Raw genomic sequence first — 19,219 nt, 5'->3', positions numbered from 1 at the left:
GGCATAGGTCACCCTAATGGCCAAACAAAAAAATACGGGTCTAATTATTTCAGCCAGGGAACCCCCAGAAAAATTTTGAACCCGATCCGAGCACTTTTGTTCTTTTCCATGCTGTTTTCGTGGGGAATTGCTGTATGAATAGTTATATGTACTCCAATTGTACTCGACAAATTAAAACAAGTCTTAAACATACTATTTCACCACTACACTGTGGGACTAACTTTTTGAATCGTAACGCATACATCACCGAAATTAGGAATTTAATGAATTTTCTTATTTGGTTAGCATTGTTGCGATTTGTGAAATTTATTTCACTTTTAATTTATTCACTAACTGAAAGACAAACTTAACAGATTTTGGTCAAAAATTTATGTGTTTTTTCTTCTTATTTTCATTTTGCTTTACTAAATTGTTCATAGGAATTGGTAACTATCAAAAATCTAATCACTAAAAATTCACACAGCCAACAACAAAAATGACTGCATATTCTTAATTTATAAGGCAGGAAGAATATAAATATATTCACGAGTAATTTTAATTCTTCCATAGAATATTAGGAAAGGTTCACTCATTTTTTCAAAAGTTTGTATGGAGAATTGTAAAATTGCACGTGATTGTGAGACATTCACGTCTATGCTTCCCCGTGAATTAAAAATGTGCAGGAAAAATGTTGGTTAGTGTCAATTTATAATCAAAATATCGGTGTTGAGTAATTTATCTACTGCTAGTGCTTTTGTTTATTGAATTGTTAAATCAATGAATAACAACAAATTCCGTCCATCTTTTCCCAGGAAATCGACAACGATTGCTGCGCTATCTGCATCGAGCCCTACAAGGTAACGGACGTGATACGCGTTCTTCCCTGCAAGTAAGTTCCCCGCAATATCATTCTAGCTCAGAACCAAGTTACTAACACTTCTTTTTCCCTCCCCAAATCTCCAACAGACACGAGTTCCACAAGGCCTGCATCGACCCGTGGCTGCTGGAGCACCGCACCTGTCCGATGTGCAAGATGGACATCCTCAAGCACTACGGCTTTGTGGTGGGTTCCCCGCACGGCGGTTCCTCCGCCTCGTCCTCGTCCTCGTCCGCCATCCACGCCCAGAACCACCACCACCACAACCACAATCGCGCTACTAGCAATTCCACGATCATCGCGGACTACTTTAGCGTCGCGACGCCACCCCCGCCAGCCCCACCCAACAGCACGATGACGTCGTCGACGACGGTTGTCGAGCTCGGTGGCAGTGCTGCCAGTGCTGCCAGTGAGGGCGGAGTTGGTGGGGGTGGTGGCGTTGCTGGCCAAGGGTCGTCCGGTAGCAGCCAGAACAATAGTAGCGCTAGCCCTAGTGATCAAGATCAGATCGTTACGATCATCATCAATATCGGTAGTGGTAGTGGTAGTAGCGGTAGTAGTAACAGTGCAGCTTGTGACGCTGGTCCGTCTGGCAACACGTCGGTCGTGGGGGGAAGTGGTGCCAAGCCAAGCACCGATAGCCGGCAGATTACCGACGTTTAATGGGCTGCCGGTGTGCATGAGTTGTAAAGCCGTTTTTTTTTTTAATTTATTCAATCTGCGACGACGACGACGACGCGAGAGTAGATCAGAACTTAATTAGCGTGTAAGGAGTTTATAGAATTACACTCGGTTGCGTTTTAAAATAGCCGAAATGATGTTTGTTTCTTAAAGTTGGTGTATAAAAACGTGGATACCTTTACTTATAATTTTATTGTATTTACAATTTGAGCAATTATCCTCGAAACCCTAAAAAACAATTTCGTTTATTTTTTTTTTTTTTGGCTTAAGATGCAGTTTTTCTTAAATTTCAACCAATATATGAGATGAACTCATGCCAAATATGAGCCTTTTAGAACAAAGAGATGTGGGGTGAAATGGACATCATAAATTTGCTCGCATTTTCGTCAAATGTCATACAATCCATCATCATTGAATTTGAAAGGTCTTTTGGACCACTTCAAAATGCGCTATTAGATCCTTGGAATGGTTTCACTTTTTCTTTATAGAAATTGCTGTAAAAAAAATCATATTTTTAAATCACAATATTCTTTTCGCAGCAACCTAGAAAACTCACTCCTGTAGATCAAATGTTAGTATTGATCAAAAGAAGATTTTTCTTTATTTTCTTAAACGTTTTTTCATTATTATCTTACTTTGTTCTTTGTCGTATTAATCATGCCTGTAACATAAAATCATTCCCTTCTTAATGTTATTAAAATGCACATTTCGACCTTTTCAGTGATTTGTAGCTCAAAACCGTGAAATGTCTGAAATTTGGTGACAAAGGGTCTTTTGTGTAAAATTGGACGCACAATTTGATGGTGTACTCAAAATTCCGAAAAAAATTATCAAACAAGTTAAAATTGTTTTTTTTTTTTAATCGCTGCCATTTATGGTTACTAAACTGACTAAAACGAGAAAATTCATAAATTCCGCAATCTTAGATTACAGAAAAGAAGAAAATTTTGGAGCATTTTTGGAGACCCACAATTTGAAAAAAATTAATGTTCGTGATTCGATTGCCCGCATTGAAATTTTTCAAGATCTTTGTTGAATCGGGTACGAACTGTATTTAAATTTTTTAATTCCTCAGATTTTTGAGTTTTCAATTTTCGAATGTTTAGATATTAAGATCCTTTTTAATTTTGGTGTTTTTTCTACTTCTTGATTTAAATTTTGGAATTTTTCCTTTTTTTAATTTTTGAATCTTTGTTTTTTTTTTATTTTAAAGTTAAATTCTTTGGTTGTATGGTTGTACAACCAACGAAATACAACCAAAGAATTTAACTTTAAAATAAAAAAAAAAAAACAAAAAATTCAAAAATTAAAAAAGGAAAAATAAAAAATCTGAATCAAGAAATTTAAAAAAAAAATACCGAAATCAAAAAGGATCTTAAAATACAGTCCAGACTGGATTATCCGAGGTTAAGATTATCCGAAGGTTTGTTTGGGACTTTGGACAATCGATTCATGAACAAAAAAAATATATATAAAATTATCTTACTTTTGACATCATTTTAGTCACATTTTAATAGTCAATTGCCTTTTAAATTAAAACATATTTTTTTCTTGAAATATTTCATCACCGCCATTTTAGCCGGCATATTTAACCTAAAAATTTTAAATCACTTTCATACTTGGACTTAAAAAGCTCGTCAGACAATAGGCAAAGAATAAAATATTTTTTTCATGATTCGATTATCTAAAGTGAAAAAAAATTGTACTTCCAGAATATTAGTTTTTTCTAATTTTTGATATTAAAATGTTTAAATTTTGTATTTTTTTGTCTTGAATTTTAAGTTTTTTACATTGTTTTACATTTTATACATTCGTGCATTCGCCTCTTCAAGGTGGAGGTATTGCCTTTTTTCTGCTGCTTTTTTTTTCAAATACTTCGGAATTTATAAATTCCAAATCAATGATTTTGTTTTTTTTAATCATTGGGATTTTAAAATTTGAATTCCTCAATTTTTGAACTTAAGAGTTTGTAAAATTCTTACCTCTTGAATTTATAAATTCTTCTATTTTTGATTATTAAATTATTAAAAATAGCATTATCAAAAATACCTATGAAAGATTATAATTTTTATCATTTATTTTTGATTTTTAATTTGGAGCTTATAAATTTTTGAATTTTTGAATGTTAGATTTTTTTGCCATAAATAGAAATGATTATTGTTGTTGTTATTCCTTCTGTTTTGCCTTATACAAAAACGTTTCTTAATCCACCATTAAGTGGGTGGTGCCTTCCTCGCATTTACAAAGTAATAATGAAAATAAGTTTATGAAAAAATATATACCTGATACAGACTTTTCCAGAAAACATGCAGACTCTCATTTGAAGCAATGTGGCAACCGGGCGTTTCGCATCTGGCGCGACTCTCGCACGTAAACAAAAAGACCCGGCCTTTTGAGGTTAGGCAAAAAATCACCCTTTTTTGTAACTACAAAAATCTTTTTCTTGGCATAACTTTTTAAATACTCAACTAAACAGAACAAAATTTAATAGGGTCTTAGGGGACCCCAAAACGAACAGAATAAGGCGGATCCGGCCAAAATCGGTTCAGGTTCATGTCTACACACATCCCCACAGACATTTGTTCAGAATTTGATTATGAGCCGATAGGTATACGTGAAGGTATATCTAGGAGTCGTATTTAAGAAGTTCATTTTTCGAGTGATTTTATAGCCTTGCCTCAGTGAGGTGAGGAAGGCAAAAACATTATCGGTCCTTTTATTTTCCGCTATTTGAGACTTTTGTATAATTGTTGTTGTCCATTTGTATGAAATATTCTTTTAAACTTATTATTTGGCGAAATGTTTAAACGATCCTTCTGAGGAATTATTATGTTTATGTTTTTGCAATTGGCATCCAGCATCTCTGTAATTGAATATTGTTTATCAAAAAAGGACTTTAAGTTGTTAAAAGAATTATTAAATTTCTAAGACAAGTTATGTTATTTTTAAATATGTTCAATACTTAAAATAAAACGAGTAAAACATGTTAAAAATGACTCTCAACGCAGGAAAATGCATCTTAAATTGTTTCAGTTAATTAGACTTAATTTTGAATTCAAAATTTTAAGGTTATAGGAAAAATATTTCAAATATATTTTTTAATATTTTGTTGCATGGTTTTAAATTTTTTTTATAGAATTCTTTTTTGAAATGGTTACACCAATAAAAAATTAGCTTTTAGAAACAAATCTCATTTTATTTTTTTAAACGCAATCGAGTGCAACCCCCCTGCTTAGGGTAGAGGAATTTCGCTAGCCCGCGCGAGATTACTAGAGTGATCACGCGAGCCGCAAATTCTTTTGTAAATAGTTCAGCAGCGTTAGAGTTTAGAGAGACTTTTGTGTTTTTTTCTGTTCCGGCGGGCAGCCTAGCAGTTCCCACGCCGCAATATTGCAGTTCTGAACTCTGCCACACAAATGTGTGGGTACATGGAGTGAGATTGGGCCCTGCATTATTATAGTTGGTAGCAAGAGAAACGTCGTGTGAAACGTTTTGTTTGACTTTTTTTTTATTACGATTGAAATGAGAAGTAGATCAAACTGAACACAGTTACACTTAAAAAAACGCACACGCAGATAGAAAAATATACAATGATAGCGACGACTGCCATGAGGAGATGAATGTGAATGTTTGAGAAGATTTTCCAGACTTAAAATCAGCAAAAAATAGTTCTGTTTTCAAAATTGGTACTTCAAACGATTCGCATTCACAGCCAGTGCCATTTAAATAAGCTCCGATGTGCTCAATCAACGAACTAACTAAAGAGTGCAAAGCCAATTAGATCCTCCCGTTTTTAAGAAAATTGTGTAAGGTTGAACTTCGTCCGTTGTTTTCAAATCAAATTTCATCAAAAGGCCAACAGATGCAAACCTTTTCTAAAATCAAACATCCACAATTTAACGGTCAATTCGAATTATCGGAAACTCACCACGAAATTTGTGAATTCGCCACAGCTTGTTTACACGCGTAAATGAAAGTTGCTTGAAATTTTATGTACCTATATCTAGCGGTTCACGTGTTCACAACTAGGTGACTCTTATAAGGAGCGATTTTTGTCACTTCTCACTAGAGCCATCTAGTTGTGAACGTGCGCTTCACTCAATGTGATTGATAGTATGAGTGCATACACTTTAATCCAGCTGTCATCTCCGTGTAAAATGAGTAGCGGTGAATTCAAATTTGCCGTGGTGAGTTGCCAATTATTCAAATTGAATTAATAGGATTTAAACGAAATTTTTAAGACTGTTTGACTGGGATTTTATGATTTTCATCACTAGAGCCATCTAGCTGTGGACTTGCACACTGCAGGAAATGTGTGGTAAAAAGCAGTTTCAAGCAACTGTGAAACGTGTAATGAATTTTAAGATGCGTGCAGGGCAAGTTAGCCAGATTTCCAGAAACATCTAAAAATTGTAATTTTTTTTGTTTCTTTTTTTAAATTGATATTATTAATTGAGCCAGTTATAAATATATTAAACAAATATTTTTCTAAAATTTGAATGTTAAACCTTCAAGTTTTCAAAATCAATAGTTTTTAATGGTTTTCAGAACTACCTAATATTATCTAAGATAGGATATGTTCTCAATCACCTTTCAAAAAACAAAAAAATTGGAAATTTCTAAAAAAAATTGCTCCAAATGCTAAAATATCTAAGAATTAATTCTCAAAACTATGAATGTTTTACATCTTTTTTCAAATTGTGGTCACAAAATTATTATTTTTAATAAGCTAAACAGTGTCCACCATTTTTACAAAACTATGAAATCATTTTCTAATTTTGTTGTTTATCAGCAAATTCATTCAATCATACATCGATTTGAATACAATAGACGAAGTGATCACCTGAAAGCGAAATGCAAACCTGTGAGATTGCATCATCCTGCACAAACCCCATAATTAGTCGCACACTTACACAAAAACAACACCACAACCACCCCCGTCAGTTAGCAGTTAGCAGTCATCGTTCGTCGTGTGTATTGTTTCCGTTTTCGTGGCATAGTTTAGCTTAAAAAATATGTGGCAACAAATACAAACAAACAAAGTTTAAACCCTACTTAGTCGATATAGGAACGGTTGATTAACAAGTTATAAACGTAAGCTTCTGTGATAAAAGTGAGACATATTTAAAGAAAAAGAGAAGGTTAAGCGAGTGCTTACTACTACTACTACTATTACTACTATTACTAGCTAGGATCTACTACAAATACTGCAAATATTTAAACGTCAGAAATTTGTCCACTTTCTGACCGAAAAAAAACTAACTTTCTTCCGAACCCCCAAACTTTACTTAGTAATGTTTCGTTTGTCTGAAAAGAAGGTTGATTTCACTTAAGGTTAAGCTTTGCGCACAGGTGGGCTTTAAACCAGCTGTCAAACGCTGGGCAGTGTTGCGCGCGTCAAGTCAAAACAAAGCAAGCAACAGTTTCAGTAGCGATCGTGCAATGTGTAGCCCACTCCCGCAAACGTTTATTATTTTGTCTGTGCTAGTAGAAAGAGAACAAAATAAGGAGAAAAAAACATAAAATAAAAATCACAATATTTTTATAAATAACGTAGCGAATCCACTTTTCTTCCCGTTTATCCTTTTCCCCCTTTAAAATATCTGTTTCTGTTTGCTCCCCACCTCTTCTTTGTTGCTAGCAGCAATTTCGTATTTTAGGTGCTTTTACCCTACTTTGCATGTGACAACGCTCTTGCTTAGAATGTGTATCGCGCGACAATCACGGTTCGGGTCCTGGCTAACTGGTATGTTGCGCCTTTCGTCGTCGCGTCGCTCGTGCAACATCGCACCCGCTTCTTTTCCGTTTTTTTTCTAAATTTTGCACTGATTAAAATTAATCGCACTGAAGCAATTCGGAAAACGCCTCAAAAAACTTTTTTCGGAACATTTTTTTTTCGGGCAGTGAAAAACGTGAATGTGCGTGATTGGAAGAACAACAGCAAAATTTTGTTTTAGTTGTAGTGTAGTTATGGAAACCTTCAAAAAGTGATAATTTCAGTTCTAGTTCAGTTCGATTATCTTCCCAGTAGTGTAAGTTAATATTTCCGTTTGCTTTTTTTCTGTATTGTTACTAATAAGTTTTCCCATTTTTCCTTCATTTTCACTTGATTTGAGTGCTAACATATTCTTTCACATGCATAGTATATGATGATGGTAGTAACTAACACATCCAATGAAAATGATTATACTGAGCCCACACAAAACTTCACTTCAGTTAGTAAATGTTTGTTGGCTTGTGTAATTTATCAGGCAATCAACAACACAACTTTGTTGTGCTGTACATAGCCAAATTTGGTCTTGAAAATAAGGAAACGAAAATAAAACAGAGATTCAAATGTTCACGTGGTTCAAGACCTTTGGATGATCATCATGGCCTGTGATTTATTTTTTTATAATTTTGTTTATTTTTTGCCCCCTGACTTTGTAGTCGAGGGACATTACCTTAAAAAAATTGCAACGGCCGTAAATTTTAAAAAATCACATTATCATATATTCAATTCAATAAATTCCCCAATAAATTCAATAAATTCCTCAATAAATTTCCCTTTGCGGAATTCACCTTCGTTTTTTTATTTCAGCTATCCTGCATCATTTTAAAATGATATAGAATAGGTATTTTTTTATTTATTGGAAACTTTTGAATAACAGTCCAGGAAACATGTCAAATGATGTGTTTCATGTAACATTTACTCATCAAAATGTGCAAAATAAAACTAAATACAACTAGCTATTCGCTAAATATTAAAAAAAGAAGTTTGAACCGATTTTTTGGAGATATGCGATTTATTCAGAAATTAAAATCATAAAGCCGTATTTAAATTGATTATTACATAATTGTTGTGTACAAATAACACCGGCTTCTCTGATTCAGCTTGGAATTAGCTGATTTAACCGATTTTTTAAGATTTGAGATTTATTGTGTATTTCTAGATTTAATTTAATTTATTTGATATAATCTAGATTTAATCTAATTTAAAACACGAAATTTAACTGCAAACTACTGTTGCAAGCTTTAGGAGAAATATTTTTCATGAGTATGAAAGGATTGTTTTAGTTTTTTGTATTTAATGATCAATGAATTAGCAATTTTTTAGAAATTTTATGAGTCTCATCTTTAAAAAAATGTTGTATTTATCACCTTGATTTTTATTCAAATAGTTTGGAATGCAAGTTTCTGTTTGATTTTTTTACTAAGGTATTATTTATTTTTTGTGAAAACGAAAAAAATGTTTGTAGCGGTTTTTTCAGCATTCTGAGCTCATACACTCGAGTTTTATTGCTCCTTTTGAATGAATTTTCAACAGAAAACATTTTATAAAATTTTATCTTAATTTTATACTCATGAAAATATTACTTTTGAAGCTTTCAACAGTAATATGTAGTACATTTTCGATTTTAAATCATGTTTGTATTTTTGTTCCTGGTTAATGTTTGCTTAAGAAAATATCAAATTGATTCATTTAAATCCAATAATACCATTAACAATCACAAACCTGACAAAATCTCGGTTGTAAAAGCTAAATCAGAGCAGACCATCAATAATTGTACACAAAAATATGTTATAATCTAATAATTCTTTAAAAAAATATATTTTAATACGGTTTTATGATTTTAATTTCTGAATAAATCCAATGTATTCAAAAACTCAGTTAAACAAAACTAACAAAATGTTTAGCGGTTTGCAACGTTCAACAAAGTTGTTTCTTGTCTTATTTTGCACATTTTTATGAGTAAATGACACATGAAACACATCATTTGCTTAGTTTTCTGAGTTGTTAGTATGAAGTTTCCAATGAATAATGAAAGAATTTAACCCTCTACTGTCCAAATTTTTTTTCGAAAATTTTTATTTTTCCCGTGTTCAGGAGGTAATTTTGAGCAACTTTTGTTCTACGAAAAACTTAAATTCTCTTGTTTTATTTTTACTTGTTTTATTTTTGGTATTTTAATTTGCATTTATCTTGTTTAGTTTATGTTTGTTTATGGTAGTTTATGGTAGTTTATGGCATTTTCTACCACCTCCCATCATTAAATTTTGCCTGCCTAATTTTTTCATGTTTTTACAAACACTTTTTCAATTTTTTACTTGTTTTTCACATTTTCTGCTTTAGAATGGCACCATTATTTTTTAAATTGTTACAAAATGCGTTGAGGCATAGTTTTAAAAACTAAAATCAGTCAAACGAGTTCTTCTTTCCAATGTTATTTAAAGAACAAAAATTGGTTGAAAAGTAAATTTTTGAAGATTTTTCAGATTGAAGCCCGTCTAAAGGTGGGGTTGGGATGTTGAGGGTTAAAACAAAAAAAAAACTTAAAATATAGATATTTCAGAAATTTCCCGATGAAACATTTTGCTCTTAGAAGCATTGGAAATCTGAGAAAATTTCCTATAAGACATATTTGAAAGTTGATATAACTATTTTTTCCTGTAAAGTTTGTTCTAGAAAGCACGCCGTGGCCTTATAAAAATATAAGATTAGATAGATAGAAGATTAGCAACAATTACTTTAAATGGAAAATAGAAATCTTCTTAATATTAAGGAGATTTGAAGGTTTCGATAAACCAACGAAATATTCAGATTTTACTGAATTCTCAAGGAGGTAAACAAAGCAAAATGTATGCAAGCTGACGTTTCTGCGAGCTAATGAAGGCAAGCAAACAAAGCAGGCTGTCAAAATGTCAAAAAGTGCAAGTTTGACTGTTTTTTTTTTGTCATATACCAATACCTTCTTTAGTTATTTGACCTTAGTTTGTCATTTTGACAGACGATTTACTGAAATTTAAGTAAACGGTTGTCACAAAAACATAAATTTTAACAAAAGAAATGACAGTTTGGTTTGCTGAAAATACAGTATCATTTTTCTGTCAGTTTGACAGATTATTTGCTGAAGAATTGGCAACCGACGACGACGACGCTGTTGGTTGTTCAGATACACAGTTCAAAAATCATTAATTTTGGAAGGTTGAACATTTTGAGTAATTTTTATATCATAATATGTAAAAAAGTGAAATTCCACAGAAACTGATGAAATTTTTATCAGTTCCCTATGTTTTGATTTTGATGTAACACAAAATAAAAAATGTAGTACAGTCATCCCACATATTCGGAACACCCACAAATTTGGAACACTTTTGTGGTGATTTGTCAATAGGATGCAAAATGCAACTTTTATGTCGTCCTTGCTGTTTTTAGGACCTTTATTTGGACATTCTCTTGCTACTTCACTAGCAAAAGTAGTTCAGAGCCGCAAAACACTACCCCCAAATTGCTTGTTCCATAATTGTGGGATGTTATTGTGCCTCCCACAATTGTGGAACACCTAAATTAAATTGATATTTTCACAAAAAAAAGTTATCAGTCCATGTTTAAAACATCACTAAGCTTGAGTTTTATTGGTTTCAGAGTGTGAAGTCATTTTTTTTGTAAAAAATATGTACCCCTGGAGAGAAAAAAAGTGTGTTTACATCGTAAGAAAAAAGTGTTCCGAATTTGTGGATTTCAAGGGTCAATATTTTTCTTTAAAAACTTTATATAGAACGTAAAAATATACAGCCGGTCTATACATCAGTCGAAAGATCGCAAGAAAAGCTTTCACATGAAGGAAAATGTTCAATTAATGATTTTCTATGATTTGTTGAACATTGGCAGATCTGTAAACTGTTCCGAATATGAGGGATGACTTTATTACCAAATTTGTTTTTAACTTATTTGTTTTATTTTGTCTTTAAAATTATTGGAATGAAATAACAGTTCGGCCGTTGCAAATATTTTTCAAAGTTTATTTCAAATTCTCCCTCCCCTTCCCCGGAAAATCCGGGGGCAAATAAATTATTTTTTTTAAAACATCTAAATTTGTAATTGATTGATGGTTCAATTAAAATAATTCGAAAGCATCCAAAATTTGTTCAGTCTCAAACATAACTTAACGGATATTGGAATGTATTGGACAAAATTTGAGTTTTTTTTGGAATTGTTATTTTTTGTAAGTTTGAAACATTTGAAAAAAATATTGAAGAACGTAGATGATTCCCAAGAAATTTTTACTTTTATATGAATGCTAAAAAAAGATTAATGTTTACCCTCTATCACCCAAGTTTTTTTTCAGTTTTCGTTTTTTTCCAACTTGTTTATTTAGCGCAATCTTTGATCTAAAAACATTACTGCTACCTTTTTTCATATGTTTTTTGAATTTTGATTTATAGACCTTCTTAATTAATTTTTTGCAGTTTTTGACCTATTGTTTTTGTTTTGCCTTTTGATGTTTTCACAGCCAAAAAGGAATAGTTATCCTTTCCAGATTGATTTAAATAGTCTAAATTAGTTTAAAAATAGATTTTTGGCTTAAGAACGAAGCCCGTCTAGAAATCATTCCACATTTTCTATGGATTCCTCATACACAAATTATTTAACCTTAACTAACAAATTCAAATCATTTTCTCAACAAAAAAAACTCATCCTTCCTCCTGCTTAAACTCCTATTACCCAAAGTGTCGTTTATACCAAAGTTTAAGATTTCAAGCCGAAAAATTTCAACGAATCTTTTCCTGTACCTTGTTCAAACAGTTCACCGGCAGCCAGGAGAGCATTCTGCAGCTGGACCTGGACATGGAAGAGGGTGACTTGATCGATGACCACAGCAGCACCGATGGTGGCGGCTACCAGCGCCGTCACAGTGTGAGCCCGCTACCCCAGATTCGGGCCTCAAATGAGAATCGGGTGAGTTGCTAGAAAGATTTCTTGAAATTTGAAGAATTTCGACATTTGACTTATTTTCCAGATGTCCCGCAGTTCGTCGGAGTCGGACTCGGAGAACGACCGCCACCGGCACCACCACCATCACCATCACCACGTGGCCACGTCGAACCACGTGCACCATCACCACCACCACCACAGCCGGGGTCAGTCGCTGGGGGGTGGCCGTAACAGTTGCCACGGCGAAAGCAGCGTAGATTACGTCGACGAGCAGCAGCAGCAACATGATGTGGATGCGCAGGACTCGGCGGGGGTGGAATCACGCACCGAAAACGACATCTGCGTGGGCTGTTTGGCCGCGGCCCTGAACAAGAAGCAACGCAAGTTTGACGGAACCTGCTCGCAGGACGATGCCGATAGTGATGTGGGTTGCGGGTTTAAGGAAGATTACACAACAATTTTAAGTCTTAATTTTCTTCCAGACCTTCTCCCCGGAACACCAGCACGGCTCCAACAGTCTTCCGGCGACGCTCAAAAAGTACAAGGGCAACCACTCGACCGGTTCCTGTCGCGGAATGAATCCGCCGGACCACTACCACCAGCATCCGGCCCCGTCTCAGCAACAACCCACTTCCTCCTCAAAGCCGTTCAACTTTTACAAAACCGACGGCGGCCAGATCCGGAAGGTGCGCACGCCGCTCAAGAACCTGCTCTCGCAGTCCGTGTCGGCCCCGTGCGACGACGACTGCTCGCTGACCAACATCCACCTGGGCACGGAACAGCACGAACCGTGCTCGGATCCGCCGGCCGGACTGTTGGCCGAGGTTGCGCCGGCTTCCGGAGGTCGACGCTGTTCCCTGTCGCGGACTTCGTCCTGCGACTCGACGGATCGCCGTCGGAGCCATCTTCAGCAGGAGGAAGACGACGACGACGAGGGTTCGGACGAAACGGAACCGCACAGTGACAACGATCTGATCGCCAAAGGTGGGGCTGGCCACGACGGAGAGGGTAAGAAAAAGTGATAAAAGTGATATATATTCCTAGAAGTTTAATCTAACGTAGTGAAAAATTTAACGTTGCAGTTCTGCAAATAATTAACAAAAAAAAACTTTAGAACTTAGAGACAAGCGCTAAATTAACTAACAATTTTTAAGGGTTGAAAAAAACTTGTGCGTGATATAAATGTGTAACTTTCTGCTCTGACCTTTTTCGAAACAAAAGCAAAAAACGCAAAACAAAATAAGAAAGTTTAATTTTTATAGAAAACAAAAAAAACAAACAACAAAAACTTCCCCCCAAGTTGTTCTTCACTTCTTCCTCCGCAAAGTATTTCAGGTAGTACTTATATAGTTAAGCTCAGATCAGAACTAGTAGAAAAAAAAACCTCAATTTGGTTGGTTCGCTCTCGTCAAGTGCCTCGATTAGGGATGAGGGAGGTCGAGGTCGAGAAATAAAAAAAAATCAATATTTATGATATTAGCAAAGACAAAAGTAACTGATTAACTGAATTACTAGCAGCAAGACTAACACTAACCAGAGTAGCGTCGGTAACGAATTTCACTTAACTAGAGTTGATGATATTTAAATAAACTGGTACAGGCTACGAATGTGTGCTAATGAGGGAGGAGGTATTTCCTAAATTTATTTGTAGTTTGAGAGAAAAGATAAAAGGGAGGAATATTATGCAATAAAATGATAGAAAAGCTATTTTTCCCAAAAAAGACATTTTGTGCTCAGTTTGTAAGCGGTAAAGGGGAGAAATTATTCGAAATTCGATATTCGAAAATTTTTGCTGATCTTCTGGAGAATAACTTAAAAATACAAAAAAATTGCGGGTTTAGGAAAATTATTCATTTTCTTGAAAGATTAAAAATCTTTTCCTTAACCTCACAAATCAAATTTCATTGAAAATCTGCAAACTATAAAGAACTTTTTTTATTTGGATGAAACTTTGCCCATGCATTCTGTATATCTAAAGAAGCAATTTTGCAAAAAAAATTCTATCAAGTCTCTATTCCAAGGTTTTTAACGATAAAATAATCGAGGTTCGATAACGAGTTATATCGTAATGGTTGAGACGAACTTACTCAAAATCAATTGCTAAAATTGACTGAATCCAGCCAAATCCTGTTTAATTTTCAAAGCTTTTACTAAGAATATATATTTTTGGATTATATAGTAAGTGTTCAAATAAAAAAACGCAAATAAATAAAACAAAATTCTGTATTTTTTAAAAATACTCAAACTTACATAATTTGAAATACAGGGGTAAAACGACGAAATTTTTTAGAGTTGTTTTTTGGTAAAATACTAAATTTTTCAAAATTTACAGTTTTTTTTTCAAAAATACTCTAATTTTCACAATTTGCAATTGGGTATCAAACGATGCAAAATTTGAAATGCACTTTAAATTTTCAAGAGTTTTTTTTGTAAAATACTCAAATTTTCACAAAAACGTATTTTTTCAAAATACTGAAAAATGAAAAATTTGTAAAATTTTTATCGAATTGGTAATTGACGTGAAATTATAAATAAATTTTCACTTTTTTAAAGTTTTTTGTTTTCAAATACTAATATTTTTACAAAATGCCATATTTTTTAAAAATACTATTATTTTTGAAAATTCTCAATTTTTCACAATTTACAGTTTCCAAGCAACCTGCGTTGGACAAAAATCATAAATTCATGACGAAATCCAGTCTGCAACCCGCTAAGACAACCATCTCCATGCAAATGCGATGCGAAGTAAAAAAATGCAAATAAATTAAACAAAATTCCGATTTTTTTTTTGAAAATACTGATACTTACATAATTTAAATTACAGGTATCAAATGACGCAATTTTTTATGCATTCCACTTTTTTAGAGTTGTTTTTTGGTAAAATACTCAATATTTCACAATTTTAGTTTTTTTTTCAAAAATATTCAAATATTCATAATTCGCAATTGGGTATCGAACGATGCGAAATGTGGTATGCATTTTAACTTTTAAAGATTTTTTTTTCTGTAAAATACTCAAATTTTCACAAAGGCGTAATTTTTCAAAATAATGAAAATTGAAAAAAAATAAAATTGCTTTCAATCAAAGTGAAATTTTTAATGCATTTTCACTTTCTTAGAGTTTTTCGTTTTCAAATTCTAATATTTTCACAAAATGCCATATTTTTCGAAAATACTCATTTTTTTTTAATTTGCAAGATAGATATCAAACAAAGTGTAATGTTGTATGAATTGTTACTATCATAGATTTTATGTTTGTAAAATTCTCAAATTGTCATAGGCTATCGTATTTTTCGAAAATATTCATATTTGAATGAAAATACGATAATTTGAAAATTTGGGAATTATATAAATAAATTGTAGTAAAGCGAAAACACATGCAAAAATAATATTGCATATTATGAAAATTTAAAAGTTTTCAAAAATACGGGAATCGATGAAAATTTTAGCATTTTACTAAAAACACTGGAATAAATTGACACATTAAGAATTTTGCCTCGTTTGACACCGATATTGCAAATAATAAAAATTTGAGTGCCTTTGAAAAAAAAAACTGCATTTTTTGAAAATTTGAGTATTTTACAAAAAAAAAAATATTTAAAAGGCTTAAATGCACTCAAAATTTCACTTCTTTTGATACCCATATTGTAAACGATGACAATTCGAGTATTTTCGAGAAAAAACGGTATTTTGTGAAAATTTTACGTATTTTACTCAAAACTCTAATACAGTTCAGACTCGATTATCCGAAGGCCCCGGAAAAATTTCACTTCGGATAATCGATACACGACAAAAAAATTTGTTTCGCTGTCTTCTTTTTGATTGTCGAACTTAATTAAGTATGACCCCTAAACTACGCTAAAGTAATTTATATTTTTTTAATCCAAGATGGCGGCCAATATTGATGAATTTGATGTTTAAAACAAGAAAAAAACCCATACAAATCCCATACAAACCTTCGGATAATCGAAACTTCGGATAATCAAGGCTTCAGATAATCGAGTCTGGACTGTAAAGTGAAAATGCATACAAAATGTCGCTTGGTTTGATACCCATTTTGCAAATTATGTAAAATTTTGTTTTTCAATAAACACGATAATTTTAGTAGTTTACTTTTTAAAAAAACTTCTAATAAAGTGAAAATGATTATAATGTTTAGTTTCCTTTATAACGTATTTTCGAAAATATGCGGTATAAATACTAATATTTTCTCAATAATGTATTTTGTGATTTTATTTATGTATTTATCCTATGAAATTTATATATATCATCAAGAAAATATATCCATATTTGAAGCTACTCCTTACAATTTTGCGGGCTGGTCAAACAATATGTGCATGTAAATATGAAAACAACTGGAAAGACTGTTTATAATCGATTGGGTGTCTTGGGCAAAGTTGTTGGTTATCATTAGGATTAGGACTTGGTTTGCATCTAAATATATATATTTTTTAAACTTGTTTCGGCATTATTTTAGATGTTTTCCAAAAATCACAATGTTTTCAAAACTTATTTTTCTCTAGCTTCCTTTTCAAAACTTATCAATTGGAATTCAACTTTATCATAATCTAGGGGAACTATACCCTTTCTCAGCCTATTTCTATTATCGGCCTATCAGCACTTTGATCATGAATTACAGCTTAAATAAAGTGTTTTTAACTGTTTCAAAATAATAAATAGCTCAAATAAAAGTGAGCAGATTGTTGATACATCTGAAAATGTTGATTTAATAGCGGAAAACGGCAAAAGTGATAAGAATTGGTCAAACGGCTTAGTGTGATTAAAATGGGTATGTTTCCCCTACTACTTTTCCGAAGACACCGAATCGATAACACATCTTTCTTTTAAATATTTTGATTTCCAAATATTCACATGCCCATTTTAAATTACCAGCCTGCAAAGTTGTATCAAATCTTCTATGGAAAAAAAATAATGCTAAATGGCTTCTTTTGGTACCGGAAATGCATGGATAAAGTTAATTTGAATAAAAAAATACATAAAATAGCATATTTGCGAAAACGTAAACCTCTTACAAATTTGTTAGAGGAGTTGGCTGGTCATGTTTGGGTGTACCAAAAATAGTTTTGACTTGTGAAAAACCAAAATTGAAAGAAGTGTGCCACCTAAATCACCTGCTAAGAAACTTTGATATTTCAAAACATTCATTCATTTACACATTACAAGTTTTGAAAATTTTGTCAATCATTTCAAAAGCGTTGTCGTATTACTAGAAAATTAATGGTCAGAAACAACGTCAAGATTTCATCAAAATCCAAACAGACTACAAGCTAAAGGAAAAAGGTATCATTCTCGTTGAGTGCAACACGACTTGTAGTCTTGCAACATGCAAATCACACTCTTAACTTGTGTCGCGCAACACATTCATTCATTCGAGACGCAAACCAGTCAAACATTGCATGCAAGCCCAGCTCATCAAATCCAGTTAGAAAGGCAAAATTTAGGGGGGAAATTCCAGTTGGAAGAAATGCCTTCCCTTTACGCTTACCGTAACTTGGTTGTAAACTTGAAAATGCAATTACTCGAGCGACATAGTTATTCTCTCTTAGCGAAAAAATACCGACATAGTGAAAAAACTAAAATTTTCTCAACAAACAGTGTTGAGCCTAGAATCGGTAGAAACAAAAATGCGATTAATTTAAATAGACCTAAATTATCATAGCAAAAAAAAAAACAACAAAACTCACTGTATAAAATGCATTTGAAGACTGAAAAATCAAACACGAAACGAACAATAGGTACTAACTGCTATTGGCTATTTGTGAAACTTTGAAAGACAAGAGTAACCGTAAAAGAGGTACGTTTTAATGTAAAAATAAAAACAATAAATCAAATCTAGTGTGAAATCATGCGACGCGTTTTTTTGGTTTCGTAATTCTTGGCGTTTTTATGTTTCCACAGAGAGTTGATAAAAACGTGCGGCTAGAAATTAAAACAAAAACTTAATCTTAGCAAAACTGGTTAAAAGTAGGCAGCGGAAAAGTGACAAAAAGTGAGAAATTAGACAGTGTGCGGAAGAAACTAAACAGGAGCGTTGAATTGAAACGCAATGAAGAGGGGAGATCTTGGTACTTTCGATTCGAAAAATAAAGAGAATATTCTAAAACTTGAAAATTTGTTTGCGTTTTTATTATCATGAAGTATCACAAGTTGTCGTAATCGTGCTATCTTGTCGCATTTGCATTTTGGTCCAAATTGAGTTGCCATTTTGATCAGCTTTCGATGCCTATCCTTTTGACCTTCATAGATCGTTAAAATTCGATTTTAATCTGTAAAAAACCCGTGTAATGCTGTCACTCTTCATGAGAAAGATGTTGCGATATGATCGTAACTTGCAACATCCTGCAAATGCGACAACTTGCCCAAGGGAATTTTATTCATAGGCCGTTTTGACACTCTCGATTCGACGCTGTCATGCAAACTTGTCGCACGTCACTTTTGACCGAGAAAAACGCGTTTTAATGTTGACCTTGAATAAATAAAACCGATAGCACGCAATGTAAACAACAACAAACACGTTTTGTTTGGTTGATCATTCTGTGCATTGCCCCGAAATTTGGTTGAATTTGGTTGCCGGAGTCTCGAGTTATAATTACAAATGTTTACGGTAGTCTAACTTTTACGTGCGTCAAACGCGTTTTGGCCTGAAATCCCTTTGGCCAGTTGTCGCTCTTACATCAATTTTCAGGGAGCGACAAGATAGCACGACAAGATTGAAACTACTTTCATATGAAAAATGACAACAATGCACGGAGTTTTTTCGGTTTTTATTGAATATCTCAGGATTGAAATCGAATTTTGGGGTTCTGTGAAAGTCAAAAAGTGAGGAATAACTACATTAATGATCAATACCCCAAAAATAATATGATATGTTTGATGATTAGTCTCGAAATGTTTCTTGGCTGTTGTAACAAAGTTGGTTATCAATTCTAAGAAAAAGTTTTGCATATTTAACATCTTATCTGGCTG

The 19,219-nt window shown here is 33.2% G+C and overlaps 1 protein-coding gene across 1 annotated transcript in view; it reads left to right on the top strand.

Moving 5' to 3' along the window:
• The window catches only part of LOC120417222 (uncharacterized), a 126,073-nt gene extending 107,971 nt beyond the window's left edge, over nucleotides 1–18,102 (top strand). The window contains exons 6-10 of the mRNA XM_039579183.2: nucleotides 792–868; nucleotides 946–1,042; nucleotides 12,105–12,257; nucleotides 12,319–12,657; nucleotides 12,716–18,102. Of these exons, the coding sequence (XP_039435117.1) occupies nucleotides 792–868; nucleotides 946–1,042; nucleotides 12,105–12,257; nucleotides 12,319–12,657; nucleotides 12,716–13,255 (1,206 nt within the window). The 3' untranslated portion in view covers nucleotides 13,256–18,102. The remainder of the gene's footprint in view (nucleotides 1–791; nucleotides 869–945; nucleotides 1,043–12,104; nucleotides 12,258–12,318; nucleotides 12,658–12,715) is intronic.
• The last annotated feature ends 1,117 nt before the right edge of the window (nucleotides 18,103–19,219 follow it).

Source organism: Culex pipiens, chromosome 2, assembly GCF_016801865.2.
Source record: "Culex pipiens pallens isolate TS chromosome 2, TS_CPP_V2, whole genome shotgun sequence".
NCBI lineage: Eukaryota > Metazoa > Arthropoda > Insecta > Diptera > Culicidae > Culex > Culex pipiens.
Note: the sequence above shows the minus strand (reverse complement) of the source record. Positions and strands in the feature narration are given on the sequence as shown.